General features: G+C 51.1%; 2 protein-coding genes across 6 annotated transcripts in view; one reads left to right on the top strand and one right to left on the bottom strand.

Moving 5' to 3' along the window:
- Positions 1–4,455, bottom strand: part of STRN4 (striatin 4) — a 28,558-nt gene extending 24,103 nt beyond the window's left edge. For 2 of the 3 annotated variants that reach the window (XM_036273969.1, XM_036273970.1), the window contains exon 1: positions 4,174–4,455. In XM_036273969.1, the coding sequence (XP_036129862.1) occupies positions 4,174–4,455 (282 nt within the window). Of the gene's footprint in view, positions 1–3,780; positions 3,952–4,173 lie in introns of those variants that run through there. The other variant, XM_036273971.1, reaches the window with a different exon arrangement.
- On the top strand, positions 4,093–13,812 carry LOC118638276 (fukutin related protein). Of its 3 annotated transcripts, none has more exons than XM_036273975.1 (3): positions 4,093–4,121; positions 5,582–5,643; positions 10,566–13,812. In XM_036273975.1, the coding sequence occupies exon 3, from the start codon at positions 10,605–10,607 to the stop codon at positions 12,090–12,092; it is 1,488 nt and encodes a 495-aa protein (XP_036129868.1). In that variant the 5' UTR covers positions 4,093–4,121; positions 5,582–5,643; positions 10,566–10,604; the 3' UTR covers positions 12,093–13,812. The 3 variants fall into 3 exon arrangements, with proteins under 3 accessions (XP_036129868.1, XP_036129866.1, XP_036129865.1); XM_036273973.1 differs by lacking the exon at positions 4,093–4,121 and adding an exon at positions 4,645–4,833; XM_036273972.1 differs by lacking the exon at positions 4,093–4,121 and having other exon boundaries at positions 4,645–5,643.
- Positions 13,813–18,367: the final 4,555 nt, after the last annotated feature.

The following is an 18,367-nucleotide window of genomic DNA, read 5'->3' as shown; positions in this document are numbered from 1 at the left end:
GAACTGATGGCGGGAGAAGGGGATGGGTGGGTCAGATGGCAAAGCTAAAGGCAGAGAGACCAGTCACAGAAGGAGATAGTCCCAGAAATCCCAGTGGCCCAGACTAGGATTGGGGTTGGGACAGGGAGGGGATGAGGGAATTGGAGGTAATGAAGAAGGACTGATAACACCCAGTGACTTCCGTTTGTGGGGGAAGAAAGTAGAGAATCTCAGTAGGCCCACTCTGCTCTGTTGTCCCCTTCCCAGGTTTTCTGGCAAAGAAGGGAGAAAAGAGAACCAGAAACATGGGGCTGAGGTGTCCCAAGGCAGTGGAATCCCACAGAAAGGGGGAAATGCTAGTGGCCAATTCTTCTTGCCCAGCAAGCACCAGCAGCCACCACTGCCTGAGTGCTGTGGCAGCTGGCAGCTAAGTCTGGGATCTGGAAGATCTCTACTCACCAAATCCACCCACTGCCACTTCCTCTGGCCAGACTCTTAAAACACACACAAGCCCAGAACAGTTCTGAGACTTGGTTGCCACCTCTTCTCTGGCTGTTTCCTCTCTCCAGCCAGGCAGCATCTAAAAGGCTTCCTGAGCCTGGCTGGTTTCGTTCAGCGGTTGGAGCATCATCCCAAAGACCAAAGGGTCTTGGGTTCAATTTCTGATCAGGGGGTTGCAGGTTTGATTCCCGGACCCAGTCGGGGTTGTGTGGGAGGCAACTAATCAATGTGTCTCTCTCACATCGATGTTTCTTTCTCTCACTCTCTCCTGCCCTCCCTCCTTTCCATTCTATTTAAAAATCAATAGAAAAATATCCTTGAGTGAGGATTATAAATAAATAAATAAATAAATAAATAAATAAATAAATAAATAAATAAAGAGGTGCTGCGGATGGGAGTGGAAACATGGGGCAACTTGTCAGAACCAATCACCATTTTATAAACACATCCTTCTCTTATTCCATCCATCTATTCTTTTTTTTTCTTTTTTTTTTATCCTCACCCGAGGATATTTTTCCATTTTTTGTACAGATAGAGTGGGAGGGAGAGAGAGGAAGAGAGAGAGAGAAACATCGACGTGAAGGGACACATCGAGTGGCTGCCACCCGCACGACCAACCAGGGCCGGGGACAAACTGCAACCGAAGTACGTGCCCTTAGCGGGAACCGAACCCAGGTCTCTCCGGACCGCAGGCCGACGCTCTAACCGCTGAGCCAAACTGGCCAGGGCATCCATCTATTCTTACATTCACACGGGACTATACAGTCATCCACTGCAGCCATTTCTGACTGGGAAAATTTGGAAACAAGCTAAAAGTCCATCAAAGGGGTTAAACTAAATGAGCTATGATGTAAACAGAGAATGGACCACAGCTATCAAAAACTGCCCTGGCCATTTTGGCTCAGCGGTTAGAACTCCAGCGGACCAGAGTCCCGGGTTCGGTTCTCGCTAAAGGCATGTACCTCGGTTGCAATTTGTCCCCAGCCTCAGTTGGGGCCATGAGGGTGGCAACCAGTCGATATGTCTCTCACATCGATGTTTCTCTCCCTCTTACCCCTCTCTCCCTCCCGCTGTCTTAAGATAAATGCAAAAATGTCCTCGGGTAAGGAAAAAGCAAAAAAAAAAAAAAAATTAAAATAAAGAGCTCCCTGTGCTGATATGAAAGGAACACCAAGACATGAGTATGTGAAAAAGTCACACAATGATACACATAATAGAACTCGTGTCTTACACACATAGAGCTGAACTCCTTTTACAGCAATGACAGTTGGGGAGGAGAACAGGAGAAGGACAAAGGGGGAACTTTCCTCTTTCACTTATACATACATATGTGCACACTTCTAAAATCTTTGAATTTTTACTAACAGGACAAAATTCCAAGTAAGTGATGCTGGAGCCAAGACAACAGCAGCTTAACTGGGTGTTACCCACAAGTTCCTCTCAAACTCCAAGAAGGGCCACTAAGTGAGGGAATAAACACATCTTTTCTCTTGTTAGTCTCAAAGATGAAAAGGTGGTGTGGTGGGTGCTGTAGGGTGCACTGGCGTGAAGTCCCAAAGACCAAGATTAAATCCCAGCTCTGCTATGACTGCTTGGATGACCCTGAAGAGGCCACTGAGCTTCCTCAGAACAGTTTTCTCATCTGTACTGAATGGCAGAGAGCATTACAGCATGGACTTGAAAGCCGACAGACCAATCCTGCCACTCACGGGCTGTGATCCTAGATTAATCACTGACCTTCTTAAAGCCTCCATTCCCACTTATTATTATTATTTTTTAAAAAGGAGTGGGGGTGGGGAATATCACTTACCCTCCCAGGAGGTTGAAGGGATCAAACGATACCACCTATCTAATACAGCCCAAGCAGTGTGGCTCAGTGGTTGAGCATCGACCCATGCACCAAGAGGTCGCCAGTTCGATTCCCGGTCAGGGCACATGCCCAGGTTGTGGGCCTGATCCCCAGTGGGGGGCATGCTGGAAGCCACCAATCAATGTTCTCTCTCATTGATGTTTCTATCTCTCCCTCTCCCTTCCTCTCTCTCTAAAATCAACAAAGAAAAAAAGTGCTTAATACAGTTCTTGGCACATAACTTGTGCTCAATAAACAGCAGCTGCTACATTACTGCTGAGTGAGGGTAATGACATTGGCTCTGCCTACGTAATGGGGGCATTGATAAGATCTAATGAGCTGTATGCTGAGAAAGAGCTCAGAAAAGTGAGGGGCACTTACATAAGGGTTCTTCTTCCAACCCCCTGAATTTTGCTCACTCCCACCCCAAGCCTCGGCTACCAAAGCGAAGATCCCTAGTGGGTGAGAATTGTGGCACACTGCCTTTATTCATCCTATGGGCAAAATTCTAATCAGTTTTTCATTTGGGTCCCTACCTCAAATAGGAAACAGCAAATCAGAAAGAGACAGTCAGAGAAAGATGGGCCTCTAGAACATACTGACTTCTGCTAATAATACCCCAGCTGAGGAACCCTCAAACTCCTCTGGGCCCATCACTGGACCCCTTCAAACCCTCACAACTCTGATGGCTCTTCAGGGAACCTACAAATGGACCCACGCATGGTCACAAAATCCAGCCTAGCTCCTCATGCTCTTCCAAACATCATCTCAGGGCACATACCTCTCCCAAGCTACTCCACAAACCAAGGGATCCTTTCCCAGAAACTTCCACAAACACTCATCTCCCCTCAGGATCCTTCTACGATGCTTCCTCCTGCTGCCTTCCCGCTCTACAAAATGCCCCCCCTGCCACCCCCAGATACCCCTGAATTCCTCATTGTTCCCATCCCAGGTCCCCTGGTCCCCACGATAGACATGTCTCCCCACCCCCAGTCCAGGGTTCTCCACCTGCCACCCTACACACATCTCCCATCTCAGGACCATCTCCCCCATTTCTCCACACCCCCAAACTGGAGTTTCTGCTCTCAAGCTTTTCCCACACAGGCTCCTAGGGCACGTCCTTGGGACCCCTTCCCTGCACTCGGTAGCCACACATGCCAGAGCTCCCCAAAGTTTCCTCCTCAGCAGAGGAGGGCACAGGCCATCGTCCTGGAACCCGGCAGACCCTGCCGTCCAGAGTCCTCACACAGCCATCTTTCAGTTCCCTCCTCCAAACATTCCGAAACACACCCCGTGTCCCAGGCTCCGCGACTTCCTCTCCCTGTTCAGGCCTCGTCCCAGCCGGAACGCTCTGGCCCTCGGCGGGTCCCACGTCCCCCCGACGCCCCATCTGCCCCCCGCAGCCCAGCCCGCACCGGGTCGGACAGGGGTGGGCGGCCCTCGGCACGCACCGAGTTCTGCTCACTCCCACACAAGCTCCTCCAACAACTCCGCTCAGCACCCTGGGCTGTTCTCCTGGGCCCCCTCCAGGCCCCGAGGCCACTCTCAGGACCCGCCGGCCGGTCCGCTCACTCCCAGCGCCACTTCCAACGGGTTCTGGTCCCCTGCGCCCCTTCTCCCCGCCGGCCGCGGTCGGACCCTCTGGCCCCCGGGCCCCAGGCCCGCCGCGCGGCGCCCCCAGGACGCTCTCCGACGGCCCCGCACTCCCGCTCCGGGCCGGTCGCGGTCCCCTCCCGCCCCCCCGGCCGTCCCGGCGGCCATTGCTCCAAGATGGCGGCGGCGGCGGCGGCGGGTGAGGCCGGGCCGGGACGGGCGGGGGGTCGGGGGTCCGGGGCGGCTCTCACCTGCAACTCGGCGCGCTCGGCCTCCCAGCGGGCCTTCTCTGCTTCGAAGCGCGCCCACTCGTGCTGGATAAAGTGCAGGATCCCGGGAAGGCTCAGGGGCTCCGGCCCCGCTGTGGGCACGGGGCTGCCCCCGCCGCCGCCTCCCTTGGCAGCCGGGCCGGGCCCGGGGGCGGGGGCAGAGACCGGGACCGCCCCCGTCGGGCCAGGGCCCGCGCCCGAGCCGAGCGGGCGGCAGGAGGAGGCGGCGGCGGCGACCGCGGCGGCCGCTCGCTCCTCCATCATGGAGGCCCCGGGCCGGCCCGCGCGCCCGCTGTGCCTCGCGCGCCTGCGCGGCCGCGCCAACCCCCCGCGCGCGCACTCGGCGGGGGCCGGGCGAGCCGGGGGTGGGGGGGCGGTGACGGGAACGTGGCCGGGCGCGCGCCTCGCCCACCCGGGTTGACTCCGAAGGCGCACGCACGGGTGGGAGGGAAGGGGGCGCGCGCCCGAGGAGGGAGTTGCGGGACTGTGGGGAGGGGCTGCGTTCTGCCCCCGTTCTCCCGCTTCCCAAAAGAAAGATTCTAACCCTCTGCAGACCCAATACCACTCCTGGACTATCACTGTCATTCTGAGATAAAGGGCGACCACCATGCATGGCCCCATCCTCAGTGATTCCTGGCCCAGGTCGGTTGTCATGGTAACCCCAACCCCAGCCTAGAACACCACACTTTTGTGGTTATGGAGTCTCAAACCTCTTTTGTCCCTGCACCAGGACGAGGTTGCAAAGATGACCTAAATCCCTGGTGGCCCTCTGCCCATACCCTCATTGGTTACTATGGCAACCTCACCTAGCACTCAGGTAGAAAGGACCCAGCCCCAAGGACACTGATTACTAAGGGAAGCACCTCTTTACCATCCCATCCTCCTAGCCACTCAGTTGGCATTACCATGGTAACCATCTCCCCTCCTTTCCCATGGTGGGAGATCCATGGACCAAACCAACCAGGTATTTTTATTTAGAGGAGAAGGTGCTCTGCTGAGGAGTAGTTACTATGGTTACAGGGCCCGATCATCCCTAGGGAGGTGAAACACAGGCAAGGCCAAGCCCTGGTTACTATGGTAACAGCGGCAGTCTCCCTTCCAGTGACCCTAGGACCCAGACCCACCAAGGTAGGAGACGTTTTAGGATTGTCTCTCAGGATGCAGTGGGTCTAGGGAAGCAGTTGTCATGGTAGCAGCTTCTGTCACTTCTAGCTCTACCTTTCTGGACACAATCAGGAGAGAGGGATAGTTATAGGTTGCTATGTAGTGTCTGAACTTATAGGACTGCAAGCGAAATGATTCCCTGGCCTCATTGCTACTTTTGTGGATACGATGAAATTGTGCTCTACAAAATTGGCTGATTTGGTGTTTTCTGGTTTTCCTTCCTCAGCAGTGCAGCTGAGCAGGGCTGAAACTGCCCTCTTGGAGCTCCCCCAGCCTGCAATGTAGGAGGTAAGAAGTCTCTCAGTGTCACCAGCATTCATGTGGACACTTCCCTTTCCTTGCCCCCAAAGGCTTTCACACATACCTTCTCTCTACCCATTGCATTCCCATTCTACAGATGCAGCAACTGAGGCTCAGGCCAGATCAGAGCTCAGACTAGGTGAGCTCAGGCCTGAAGTGAGTCTGGACCCACTTACATTGTTTCACGGGGAATGGAGAGACAACGGGGAATGGAGAGACAAAGTCTCATCTTGTCTTCTTCCCAGACAACCATTTTTTCCAATCGTTTGTTTTTAGTGTTTGTTTACATTTATTTATTTATTTTGTTACAGATGTTTCTCTTTTTCCCCCATTGACACCCTCCTCCCAATCGCGCCCCGCCCACCCCTCCAGACCACCTTCTTTAAAACAAGCCCCTGTTTTTCTCTGCCACGCCCCCAGCTGGTTTCTTGTCCCACCTGTATATTGTTTTCCTACCTCTAGAGGCCCTGCACAGTTCACCCCTCTCCCTGGAATACAAGGTGTAGACATTCAATAAATAGCTTTGTTGAGTTAGTGAGTTGAATTCATTAATGTGCCATGTTCAGTTTTGAAAGCACTGGTCAGGTTAGAGGCCGGGAAGGCTCATGGAAGGTAGGCCCCAGAGAGACAGCAGAATTGATTGGATTAAATCACAGCTCTCGAGCCAGCCTCTTGGGTCAAATCCTGGGTCTATCACTTTCTAGCTCTGTGACATTGAGCGAGTGACTTCACTTCTCTGTGCCTCCTCAGTTTCTTCATCTTTAAATGTGATCATCACTTAAAGATTAAACAAGTTAATATGTGTAAAGTACTTAGAACAGGGGCTGGCATATTACGAGCCGTTAGAACATTCGGACCTTCAAAAATCATTTCATCCACCTTGCCTCAATGAAGGGGTTTTAAACCCCTTCAAAGGAAGGAAGCCAAGACTGACCTTGTGAAGGTATTAGATGATTCCTTTCTCCTTCCTCTTTGGTCCCCTCACCCAGTAGGTGGCACCTCCTCCCTGAGCCATCATATCCTCTGGTCTCTGAGGACCCAGTTTCTATGCTCTGTCTGTTGGGTACCTCCTGGCCCAGAAGCAGCCAAATGAAGCATGGACGGTAGAGAACTGGGTTCTGGTCCCTTCACCCTTTAAGTCTCTGGGCCACAGATTCCCTATCTGAACAGCTGCGGTCACTTGTTCAATCCTTACACATTTATTGAGCACTTGCTATGTGCCAGATACTGAGCTGTGCTCTGAGCATACAACAGGGAACAAAACAATAAACAAGTAAAATCTATGTGATAACTACCAGGGGAGAAAAATAACTCAGAGATGGGGCAGAAGAAGTATGTGGTGATAGGGAGATGCATTTTTAAATAGGGTGGCCAAAGGAAGGGCTGACTAGATGGGTGACATTTAAGCAAAGACCTGAAGGCCGTGGGAGGAGCCAGGTGGATACCTGTGGGGAAGAGCATCTGGGCAGAGGGAACAGCCAGTGCTGCCAAAGGAGTGGCCCAGGTTTATTTATTTATTTATTTATTTATTTTTTTTAATCCTCACCCGAGGACATTTTTTTTTCGATATTTTGTTCAGATAGAGTGGGAGGAAGAGAGAGAGAGAAACATCGACGTGAAAGCGACACATCGAGTGGTTGCCACCCACACGACCCAACCAGGGCCGGGGACAAACTGCAACCGAGGTACGTGCCCTTAGCGGGAACCGAACCCGGGTCTCTCCAGACCGCAGGCCGACGCTCTAACTGCTGCGCCAAACCGGCCAGAGCGGCCCAGGTTTATTTAAAGAATGGCATTTGGCGGTGGATGTGGCTGGAGCTGAGGGAGCCGGTGGAAGAGGGTAGGAGATCACATGGGATCTCATGGGCCACTGTGAAGGCTTTTCCTTTGAGTGATTTCAGGCCATAGAGGGTTTGAGTAGACACAGGACAGGATCTAATTCAAGTTCTAATAGGATCCCTCTGGGCTCTGAGTGGGGAACAGACTGTAGGGGACAAGGGTGGAGTGAGGATGGTCTCTTTAGAAGATTCTAAAAGCATCTTCTGTGCTTCTGTGTATCTAAGCTCTAAGATTCTAAGATGTTTAAGACTCCAAAGATTTCATGGTCCCAAAGCTTCCTTCTGCCCACAATAATAGGAGTTCTGCAAGGTCATGGGTGTTGCTTGTGTCTGTGTGTTGTGTCCACTGCTGTGTCCGCAGTACCTAGAACAGTGCCTGGCATGCTGTAGGAGTTCAACAAGTAGATGTTGATGGACTGAAAGAAGGAGGGATCTACCTAAGGTCTAGGGGCAATTCCAAGATTCTAAAGATGAAAGAGTCACTTTTTTAAAAACTGATTTTTAGAGAGAGTGTGAGGAATGGAAAGAAAGAAACATCAGTTTGTTGTTCCACTTATTTATGCATTTACTGGTTGATTCTTGCATGTGCCCTGACCAGGGATCAAACCTGCAACCTTGGTGTATTGGGACGATGCTCTAACCAACTGAACCAAAAGATACCACTTTTAAAGTGCAATTCAGATTCTTAAGTGACATCTAAGTTGGCTCAGAGAAGGGTCCGGGACAGGTGAAGAGGGGTGGGAGGACTTTCCTGGGAGGAGAGAGGGGAGACAGGAAGACTAGCACAGGGCTTCAGGTGCAGGGCCACAGTGCAGTTTGGCTGCAGGGACCTTAGTGAGCTTTACAGACACATGGAAATCCAGACTCTGGCCATCATTTTTTACCAAGTACATTTTCAGTGCCCAGACGTGTGCTAGGAAAACAGTGGTGATGGAGACAGCCATGGCTCTACCCTCCTGGGTCAAGTGGGGTAGACAGACCCATCCCCAGACAGTGCCAAACCAGAATGGGCAGGGTTGGGATGGGAGATCCCAGAGGGGAATTCTAACCCAGCTGGGGGTTCAGCGAGGGCTTCATGGAGGCCATCTGAGCTGTGCCCTGAAGCATAAGGAGTTCTCCAGCAAAAAACAGACATGGGGAAGAGGGTGTTTGAGAGGAGATTCTCCTAGGCAGAAGGAACAGAATATGAAAAGGCTTAGAAATAAGACATAGAGCCTGGCAAGTGTGGCTCAGTTGGTTGAGAGTCACTCCATGAACTGAAGTCACTGGTTTGATTCCTGGTAGGGGCACATGCGCCTACCATGGGTTGTGGGCTGGATCCCCGGTGCAGGGAGCAGCCAATCGATATTTCCCTCTCATGGATGTCTCTCTCTCCCTCTCCCTTCCTCTCTCTCTCTAAAAAATCAATAAAAACATATTAAGAAAAGAAATAAGACCTGTTTGAAGAAAAGCCCAAGGGGGCTAGCCATAGAGTTTGTGGAGGCATGGCCAGAGATGGGGCTGGCATGGTGGGTGGTCCAGGGCCCACAAGGCCTTGTGGGATGTTGTAAGAAATTTAAACTTTCTCCATAGGGCGCTGAGGAGCCTCTGAGCAGGGAAGGAGAGGTCATATTTGTGTTTTATGAAAACCCCTCTGGTTGCCACGAGGAGGGAACTTGGTCAGGAGACTTGGGAAGATTGGATGGGGATCTGGGTGGACGCAAGTTGAGGTGGGAGCTATGGGAATAGGGAGGAAGGATCAGAAGTATTTAGAAACTAGGAAGATTAGCTGGGTCTCTGATGTCCCCCTCCTGGGAGGAGCAGAAACCTATAAAAATCCATGGGGAGCTTTTTTTTTAGTATCAGCTCAGAACCCAGAAAGTTAGTTACACCTCCTGTGCTGGAGACCAGCCAAGTCTTCAAGTTGTAGTGGGAACAGGGAGACAGCGCCATCTGGGGGTTGCTTAGGTTGTCCAGTGAATGCGGCAGTCCCAAGACTGGCAGCCTCTTTCAGTGCAGCCCATTCCATTTAAAACGTGTGTGTTTACTTTTTTTTTTGGTATGTGCCCCTAGTGGGAACCGAACCCAGGATTCTCTGGTCCACAGGCCGACGCTCCAACCGCTGAGCCAAACCGGCCAGGGCAAAACAACAAGAATTTTATTGTGATAAAACACACATAACAAAACTTACCATCTTAACAATTTTAAAGTGTGTATAGTTCAGCAGTATTAAGCATAGTCACATTTTATACAAACAATCTCCAGAACTTTTTCTTCTTTCAAAATTGTAACTCTAAATCCACTAAACAACAACTCTCCATTTTGCCCTCCTCACAGCCCCTGGCAGCCACCATTCTACTTCCTTTTTCTGTTAAAAAAAACTAGTAGCCAACAGAAAAATTGGGATAATTCTTATTTAAGAAACCATTTCTAACTTGTAAAACTGAAACAATCTGGCTGACCATGAGGAAAGTGATGACCAGATGGCACAGGATTTGAGGAAGTGGGGGAGGGGAGGGCCAACGCTGAGGGCATCGGTCTCCCCCTGGAGCCCGGGGTAGGATATGGAAAGGACAGGAGAGAGCGAGCAGAGGTGTCTTCCTGGAGGAAGGAATGGTAGCGCAAAAGGTACAAGTTGGGCTTGGGAATGAGGTCTGGGGCAAATCTGAATGAGAAATTGACAATGAATAGAAGGAAGGGTGGGACTGAACAAGGAAAAAGGGAAGGTCACTCGTTTGATTAAAACTTACTCAGTACCTAATGTGTACCTGGCTCTGCTGAGTGGCCTTGGGGACCCAGCAGTGACCAACATAGGCTCCTCGTGGGTCTTATAGGTAGGAGGACAAGATGGGACCCTATGCAGTAATGACTTAGAATGGTGGGGCTCAGGTGGGGAAACTGGGGGAGAGGGTGCTGAGGGAGTCCAAAACAGGGTGCATGACCCAGCCTGGGAGGTCAGGGAGGGCTTCTTGGAGGAGGGGAGGTCAGAGCTGAAACCAAATAAAGAAAAGGCTGGAAGAAAAGGGCAGGGCTGAAGTTGGAGGGGTTGCTGACAACCAGCTCCAGCCCTCCTTTTCATTCCCACCTCCCCAGGATGTCCCGGAGGCCCAGCTAGGGCCTGACTTCGGCCCCATGCGGCTCACCCGCTGCCAGGCTGCCCTGGCAGCCGCCATTACTGTCAACCTTCTGGTCCTCTTCTATGTCTCATGGCTACAGCAACAGCCCAGGAACTCCCGGGCCCGAGGTCCCCGCCGTGGGACTGCTGCTGGCCCCCACGTTACGGTCCTGGTGCGGGAGTTCGAGGCCTTTGACAACGCGGTGCCCGAGCTGGTGGACTCTTTCCTGCAGCAGGACCCAGCCCAGCCAGTGGTGGTGGCAGCCGACGTGCTCCCCTACCCGCCCCTGGCACTGCCCCACATCGCCAATGTTCACCTGGCGGTGCTTCAGCCCTCCCTGGACCAGCCCGCTGCGGCCTCGCGCCCCGAGACCTACGTGACCACTGAGTACGTGGCCCTGGTGCCCGACGGGGCGAGGGCCGAGACTCCGGGCCAGCTGGAGCGCATGGTGGAGGTGCTCCGGGTGGGAGGTGCACGCCTGGTGGCCGCCCGGGTTGCCTCAGTCAACCCTGCCCGGTGTCTGGCCCTGAATGTCAGCCTGCGGGAGTGGACAGCACGCTACGGCCCAGCCCCCTCCGCGCCCCGCTGCGAGGCCTTGGAAGGGGACGCCGTGGTGCTCCTGCGCACCAGAGACCTCTTCAACCTCTCGGCGCCCCTGGCCCGGCCCGTGGGCACCAGCCTCTTCCTGCAAACGGCCCTGCGTGGCTGGGCGGTGCAGCTGCTGGACCTGACCTTCCCCGCGGCGCACCAGCCCCCACTGACCACTGCCCACGCACGCTGGAAGGCGGAGCGCGAGGGGCGCGCACGGCGGGCTGCGCTGCTGCGGGCGCTGGGCATCCGCTTGGTGAGCTGGGAGGGCGGGCGCCTCGAATGGTTCGGTTGCAGCAAAGAGACACCTCGCTGCTTCGGGACCGTGGTGGGTGACACACCGTCCTACCTGTATGAGGGGCGCTGGACGCCCCCGTGCTGCCTGCGCGCACTGCGGGAGACCGCCCGCTATGTGGTGGGCGTGCTGGAAGCCGCGGGCGTGCGCTACTGGCTGGAGGGCGGCTCGCTGCTGGGGGCGGCCCGCCACGGGGACATAATCCCATGGGACTACGACGTGGACCTGGGCATCTACCTGGAGGACGTGGGCAATTGCGAACAGCTGCGGGGGGCCGAGGCTGGCTCGGTGGTGGACGAGCGTGGCTTTGTGTGGGAGAAAGCCATAGAGGGCGACTTCTTCCGAGTGCAGTACAGCGAGAGCAACCACCTGCATGTGGACCTGTGGCCCTTCTACCCCCGCAACGGGGTCATGACCAAGGACACATGGCTGGACCACCGGCAGGATGTTGAGTTCCCCGAACACTTTCTGCAGCCCCTCGTGCCCCTGCCCTTTGCCGGCTTCATGGCACAGGCGCCTAACAACTATCGCCGCTTTCTGGAGCTCAAGTTCGGCCCCGGGGTGATCGAGAACCCCGAGTACCCCAACCCGGCCCTCCTGAGTTTGGCAGGAAGCGGCTGAAGCCACGACTCCCGTGCCCGGGGTCAGGGGAACCGTCCTTTGTCCTTTGTTTTAATGTCACTGGCATTTGGTAGACTGGCTGGGGATACCAAGCTGCCCTGCAGGGCCCAGCATAGTTCAGAACATCAAAGTCGTGCCCTGGGCTCCACGGCTGAGACAGAGTTTTGGAAAGAGAGGAAAAAAGAGTGCAGTTTCTGAGACCAGACTGCCACTAGTTAAGTGGCCCCGGGTGAGTGTCCCAATATCTCTGTTCCTCAGTTCCCTCCAGGATTCAGTGAATGCCCTGGTATCTAGCACATAAACAGCCCCCAGGACACTTGGCTGCTGAGGTTGCTTCTACCACTGGAGGGCGCCTTTGTCCTACTATGGGGCCAAAGGGATAGCAAACCCAGCACTTTCTGTTCCATAGTTTTTATATCTCTTAAGCCTTTGGTCTTCTCTCTAAGCCCCTGTGCCTGGCCAGACAGGATGACCATCTCCCCTTCTTCGGAATGCCACTTCCTTCCCTCCTGGGAGAGCCCTGGGGGGGTGCATGCTGCTCTTAACCCCATCTTGCAGAGGAGGAAACAGACTCGGAGCTCTGAAGTGCAACTGTAGTTCTGGATCTGGGGCCCACTCCTTTTCAACTGTTACCTCATTTTAGCTCTCTGCACCTGTTTCCCTGCTCACGAGGCAGGTAAACAATAATCACAGCTCACATTTACTGAGCACTTACTGTGTACCAGGCATTGTTCTCAGTGTTTCACACGGATTAACTGATTCATCCCTGTCCTCGACCCTCTCAAGTGAGAGCTGCTATTAGTCCCACTTTACAGATGAGGAAACCAAGGCCAGAACAGTAAAGACAGCTTGGGAAGTGGCAGAGTGGGAGCCCACACTGAAGTGGCCCATGGTGCCCCTCTCTAGTACTGGTACCCATGGGCCTCTTGTCACTTAGCAGAGAAAGCAATGGCTGCCTTCCTTTTGTGATCATGCACCTAAGAGTAAATACTGTTTGGGCATGTAACCTAATACGTGCACTTATCAATTATATACAGGTACTACTGTCATTCTGTATATTGGTAAAAAGGCTTAAATTATTTCATTTTTAAATTAAAAAATCAATGTAGAAGTTTTTGTTTACTTGCCTGATCCCAACGACTTGTTCCACACACCCTCTGGGTGTGTGCACCTGGCTTTTGAAACCACAGGCTCTGAAGTGGTAGAGACCTGGGTTCAAAGCCTAGCATTTCTGCTTCCTTCTGCTGTGACTCGCCTCTCTGAACCTCTGCTCTGCACCTGGGAAATGGGGTAATGAGCACGTTTGCTCCACATGGGTGCTGTGAGGCACTTGATTGTAAAAGGGTCAGGCGTCAGGGATGGGTTTGGATCGTGGTGTGGCCAACTACTTGCTTTGTGACCTTAGGCAAGTCACTGATTGGGTGAGGGGACTGAAGAGTGAAGCCCTTATAGGAGGCTTCACACACCAGCAAGAAAAGACAAATACAAGTTTGGCCCAATCTCCTGAGGCTCAGACGTCCAAAGCCTGACTTCTTATAATGCAGCCTCTGTTTTTAGCTTTTGATCGCACAAATAGCTCACAAAGAGACAGCTGGGTTCATGGAGCATTCTGGAAACATGGTGATGACTTGGGCTATTGCTTGTGGTTGGGCAGTGCTCTTGGTTCTTAGAAGACATGGCCTGGGGATGGAGGATGTCTTATAATATATGCAGGGCACCTGTACACAATAAAGCAGTGTCCCTTGTCACATACCATTTTCAAACTTTTATTTATTGATTGATTTGAGAGAGAGAGGAAAGGAGAGAGAGAGAAACATCAATTTGTTGTTCCACTTATTCATGCATTCATTGGTTGATTCCCATATGTGCTGTAACCGGGGATCGAACCCACAACCTTGGCATATCCGGAGGATGCTCTAACCAACTGAGCTACCCAGCCAGAGCATGCATCAAACTTTTAAATGTTCCTTTGTAATTGTCAGAATAATCAAAATGATCTATCTATAGATTCATATTTCTTTTTTTTTTTTTAATACTTTTTCTTTCTTGATTTTAGAGAGAGAGGAAGGAAGAGGGAGAGAGATAGAAACATCGATGAGAGAGAACGTCGACTGGCCACCTCCTACATGACCCCCATTGGGGATTCGGCCCACAACCTGGGCATGTGCCCTGACCAGGAATTGAACCAGCAACCTCTTGATGCATGGGTCGATGCTCAACCACTGAGCCACATCAGCTGGGCTATAGATTCATATTTTTTTAAGTTATTTGCCAAGAACATAAGTTGAAGCTCAACTCATTCTTAAATTATTTAATAATTCTATAAATTGTTGGTGTGATTTCTTTTTGTTTTTATCTTCACCTGAGGACATTTCTCCACCCTTTGTTCAGATAGAGTGGGAGAGAGAGGAAGAGAGAGAGAAACATCGACGCGAAAGGGACACATTGAGTGGCTGCCTCCCGCACAACCTAACCAGGGCTGGGGACAAACTGCAACCGAGGTACGTGCCCTTAGCGGGAACCGAACCCAGGACTCTCTGGACCGCAGGCCAACTCTCTAACCGCTGAGCCAAACGCCAGGGCAGATTTCTTTTTTTAATATATGTTTTTTCCATTCATTTTTAGAGTGGAAGGGAGGGAGGAGGAGAGAGACAGAGAGAAATATCCATGTGAGAAACACACATTGATTGGTTGCTTCCTGCACACACCCCAACCAGGACCCGGGATAGAACCTGCAACCCAGGTACATGCCCTTGACCAGAAATCGAACCAAGACCCTCCAGTTCTCGGGTTACGCTCTGACCACTGAGCATCACAAGGCAGGGCGGTGTAATTTCTTGATTATGAATATATACAGCTGAAAATCCACATCAAATACTTCTAGCAATTTCCCATAAAACTGAGAATCATTAAGTGACTTAAGATTTCAATAGATAAAGAATGTCTCTTAGTATCAACGATAGTGTTTTTGGTGTTTTCTCCTCTCTTTACTGTTTCTGAACTAACAGTAATTACATTAAAAACTTTTCTATCCCTTATAATACCATGTGATAGTTTTGTATAGACAATACCTTTATTATCCACTAAGTAATATGATAGAAAGCCCATCACAACAACTATCTTGAACTCATGAGTTTATAATTCAATTTATTATTGAATTTTATTGCTTTCTCGGTTGCTCTCATACTATTTATCAGCCAGAAGTGTTTTAATATTTTAACCAGTACATCCATACTAGTGCATACTAAGCAAATGTTAGCCTTACCTGTAAAACCTGAAGAATTATCTGAGCCCAGAAACTAACTCCTCTTCATGCGAACCAAAAAGTCCTTTTTGTAAGGTTTAAACAGGTTCTGAATTTTCCAGGAAGTATAGCTTCCATGTAAAATGAGGGAAGCCTGATGTCCTCTTTTGTTCAAAACTTGGCCAGAGATTGTCAACAAGTTCAGAAAATCATGTTCCATACGGCTCTTGGTAATTAGACACCAATACCACCTGTTTCTAGCCATGTCCTGAACTGCCTTTCTGACAGGTGTAAACATCTGGCTACCTCCTTGGGCTCTGGGAAGATGGTGCCACACATTCCCATATTGAAATGCATATTATAAATTTCTGTCCTCTTATTTCTCCATTTTACTACAATTCTGGCAATATGAGATTGGTTTTTGTTCTAGTTTTAATTTTTTTTTCTTTATTGATTTTTTTAGAGAGAGGAAGAGAGAGGGAGGAAGAGATAGAAACTCGATGAGAGAGAACATCGATTGGCCGCCTCCTGCATGGCCCCCACTAGGATTGGTCCCACAACCTGGATATGTGGCTCGGTATCAACCCACGCACCAGCAGGTTGCCAGTTCAATTCCCGGTCAGGGCACACGCCCAGGCTGTGGGCCCAATCCCCGGTGGGGGGCATGCAGGAGGCGGCCAGTTGATGTTCTCTGTCATCAATGTTTCTATCTCTCTCTCTAAAATCAATAAAGAAAAATAAAAATAATATTTAAAAAAAACAAACAAAATAAAATCATATGCAGTTGGGCTCTATTATCTATGAACTTTATTTTGAGAGAGCCAGGAGGACTTTCCTGATCTGACACAGCCAGCACATGTACTGGTGTAGCCAATGCAGGTGGTTTATACACAAAAAACACAAAAACATCAAATTATGGATTATTAATCCTTTGACAGATGGTCACTGCCATGAGTCCCCTATTATTACCCTCCTGGCTCTCCCTGGGGTCCCCTGGGCTTCTCCCTTGCCCAGCAGCCAAGGGATTAACACTGGGTACAGTGGGAGGGAAGGGGGTCCATGTTTCTGATGCTGTTGGATAGGGCAATGCATTTACCAAGTTGTAAATATTGTGTGTTTCCCCAGGCATTACAAAATACATGCTGTGAGCCCTGGCCGGTTTGGCTCAGCGGTTAGAGTGTCGGCCTGCGGTCCGGAGAGACCCGGGTTCGGTTCCCGCTAAGGGCACGTACTTCGGTTGCGGTTTGTCCCCGGCCCCGGTTGGTCGTGCGGGTGGCAGCCACTTGATGTGTCCCTTTCACGTCGATGTTTCTCTCTCTCTCTCTCCCTCTCCCTCCCTCCCACTCTATCTGTGCAAAAATTGGAAAAATGTCCTCGGGTGAGGATTAAAAAAAACAAAATACATGCTGTGAAAAGTGGATGGCACACAAAGACCTATGTGTAAATACACTTTTATGCACAATAGCCCCAAACTGGAAACCATCCCATGTCCATTAACAGGTGGGTACATTCAGACGAAGGAATACCCCTCAGCGATTAATGAAAGGAAAAAAGGAGTGAACCGCTGATCCCATGCTAAAGCGACTAAATCTCAAAAGCATCTTGCTAAGTAAAAGAAGCCAGACGCAGAAAGCTACTGTGAAATTCTAATCCTTAGTGACCCAGAACAAATCAGTGGTTGCCTCGGTCTGGGGGGTGGAGGGAGGAAGGACAGCAAAAAGGCACAGGAAATTTGGGGTGGTGGGGACATGGTGCATCTTGGTGGTGGTGGATTTATAAATTATAAATTTATAAAGTGTATGCATCTATCAAACCTCATCCAATTGTCTACTTTAATGGATGCAGTATATTGTATGTAATTTATACCTCGACAAGGTTAACCCACAATAAGCAGGGGTGGGGAAGAATCCAACAGGCCTAGAAACATTGATCTGTTGCCAGGAGAGACAAATGTGTCATTTCCCTGTGCCTACTTGACCCCCCGACTGCCACTCTGAGCCTGGAGCCCAGGCCCAAGCACAATCCAGGGCCAGCCTGAGCCCTCCCTCCCACGCCAGGCTCCTTGGAAGGAGCAAGAGGGCTGTCCCGGTCCCTGCCAGGGAGGTCAGTTGGTTAGAGCGTCATCCTGATACGCCAAGGTTGCGGGTTTGATCCCCGGTCAAGGCATGTACAAGAATCAACCAGTGAATGCATAAATAAGTGGAACAACAAATCGATGTCTCTCTCTCTCTAGAATCAATTTTTTAAAAGGGGGGCTGTCCCAGGCATGAAAGGGTGGGGCAGTGGAGAAAGGGAAAGGGAGATGAGAGGCTGGCCCAAGGAGTGGCTTCCGGGTGCCTTTTCTTCTCTTATGAAACCTTCAGCTTTGGGTGAGGCAATAACAGCCATTGTCAACAGAGGGTGAAACTTGGCAGTGCTTGCCCAAGGTCACACAGCCGGCAGGCAGCAGAAGAGGGATCTGAACCAGCCTCTGCTAGCCAGGCGGCTCTGCCACTGGGGCCCGTTCATTCCTTCCGCAGACTGACCGAGCGCCCACCACGCGCCAGGTCCGGTGCTGTGCTCTGGGTGTGCAGCCGGGAACAGGCTCGGCCGCTCCCTCATGGAGCACACATTCTAGTGGGGACCAGGTCTGGGAGCCACCTAAGCCCTGGCCACACCAAGGAGGCTTGAGATAACCTAGATCAACGTTTCAGGCAAACTAGTGGCACGTACTCAGGAAATTTAAAAAATGGAACAGAAAAATGTGGCAAAAGTACTATGTGGTGGAACTTGGCCCAGTTACATATTCTTTGTATGTACACATATTGTATACGTAGATAGTAAATGCAATATATTACATTTGTAGGTATGGACCTACTTTAAACAGGCATCCCTCATCATCTCAATCTATACCATCCCCCAAGAAACATTAAATAGAACATTTGAGGATAAACAATGAATTTAAGCAGGGAAAACAATGCACTCACTCCCAGCTCCAACACTTCTGTAACAACCTACAAGGTTTTTGGCACAGAGAGCATTGAAAAAACAA

The sequence above is a fragment of the Molossus molossus genome, unplaced genomic scaffold (assembly GCF_014108415.1).
Source record: "Molossus molossus isolate mMolMol1 unplaced genomic scaffold, mMolMol1.p scaffold_m16_p_21, whole genome shotgun sequence".
Lineage (NCBI taxonomy): Eukaryota > Metazoa > Chordata > Mammalia > Chiroptera > Molossidae > Molossus > Molossus molossus.
This window is presented reverse-complemented; position numbering and strand designations above follow the sequence as displayed.

Bases quoted from the DNA above. Each gene is read 5' to 3' on its own strand.
- LOC118638276 (XM_036273975.1), top strand. From the start codon at position 10,605: ATGCGGCTCACCCGCTGCCAGGCTGCCCTGGCAGCCGCCATTACTGTC.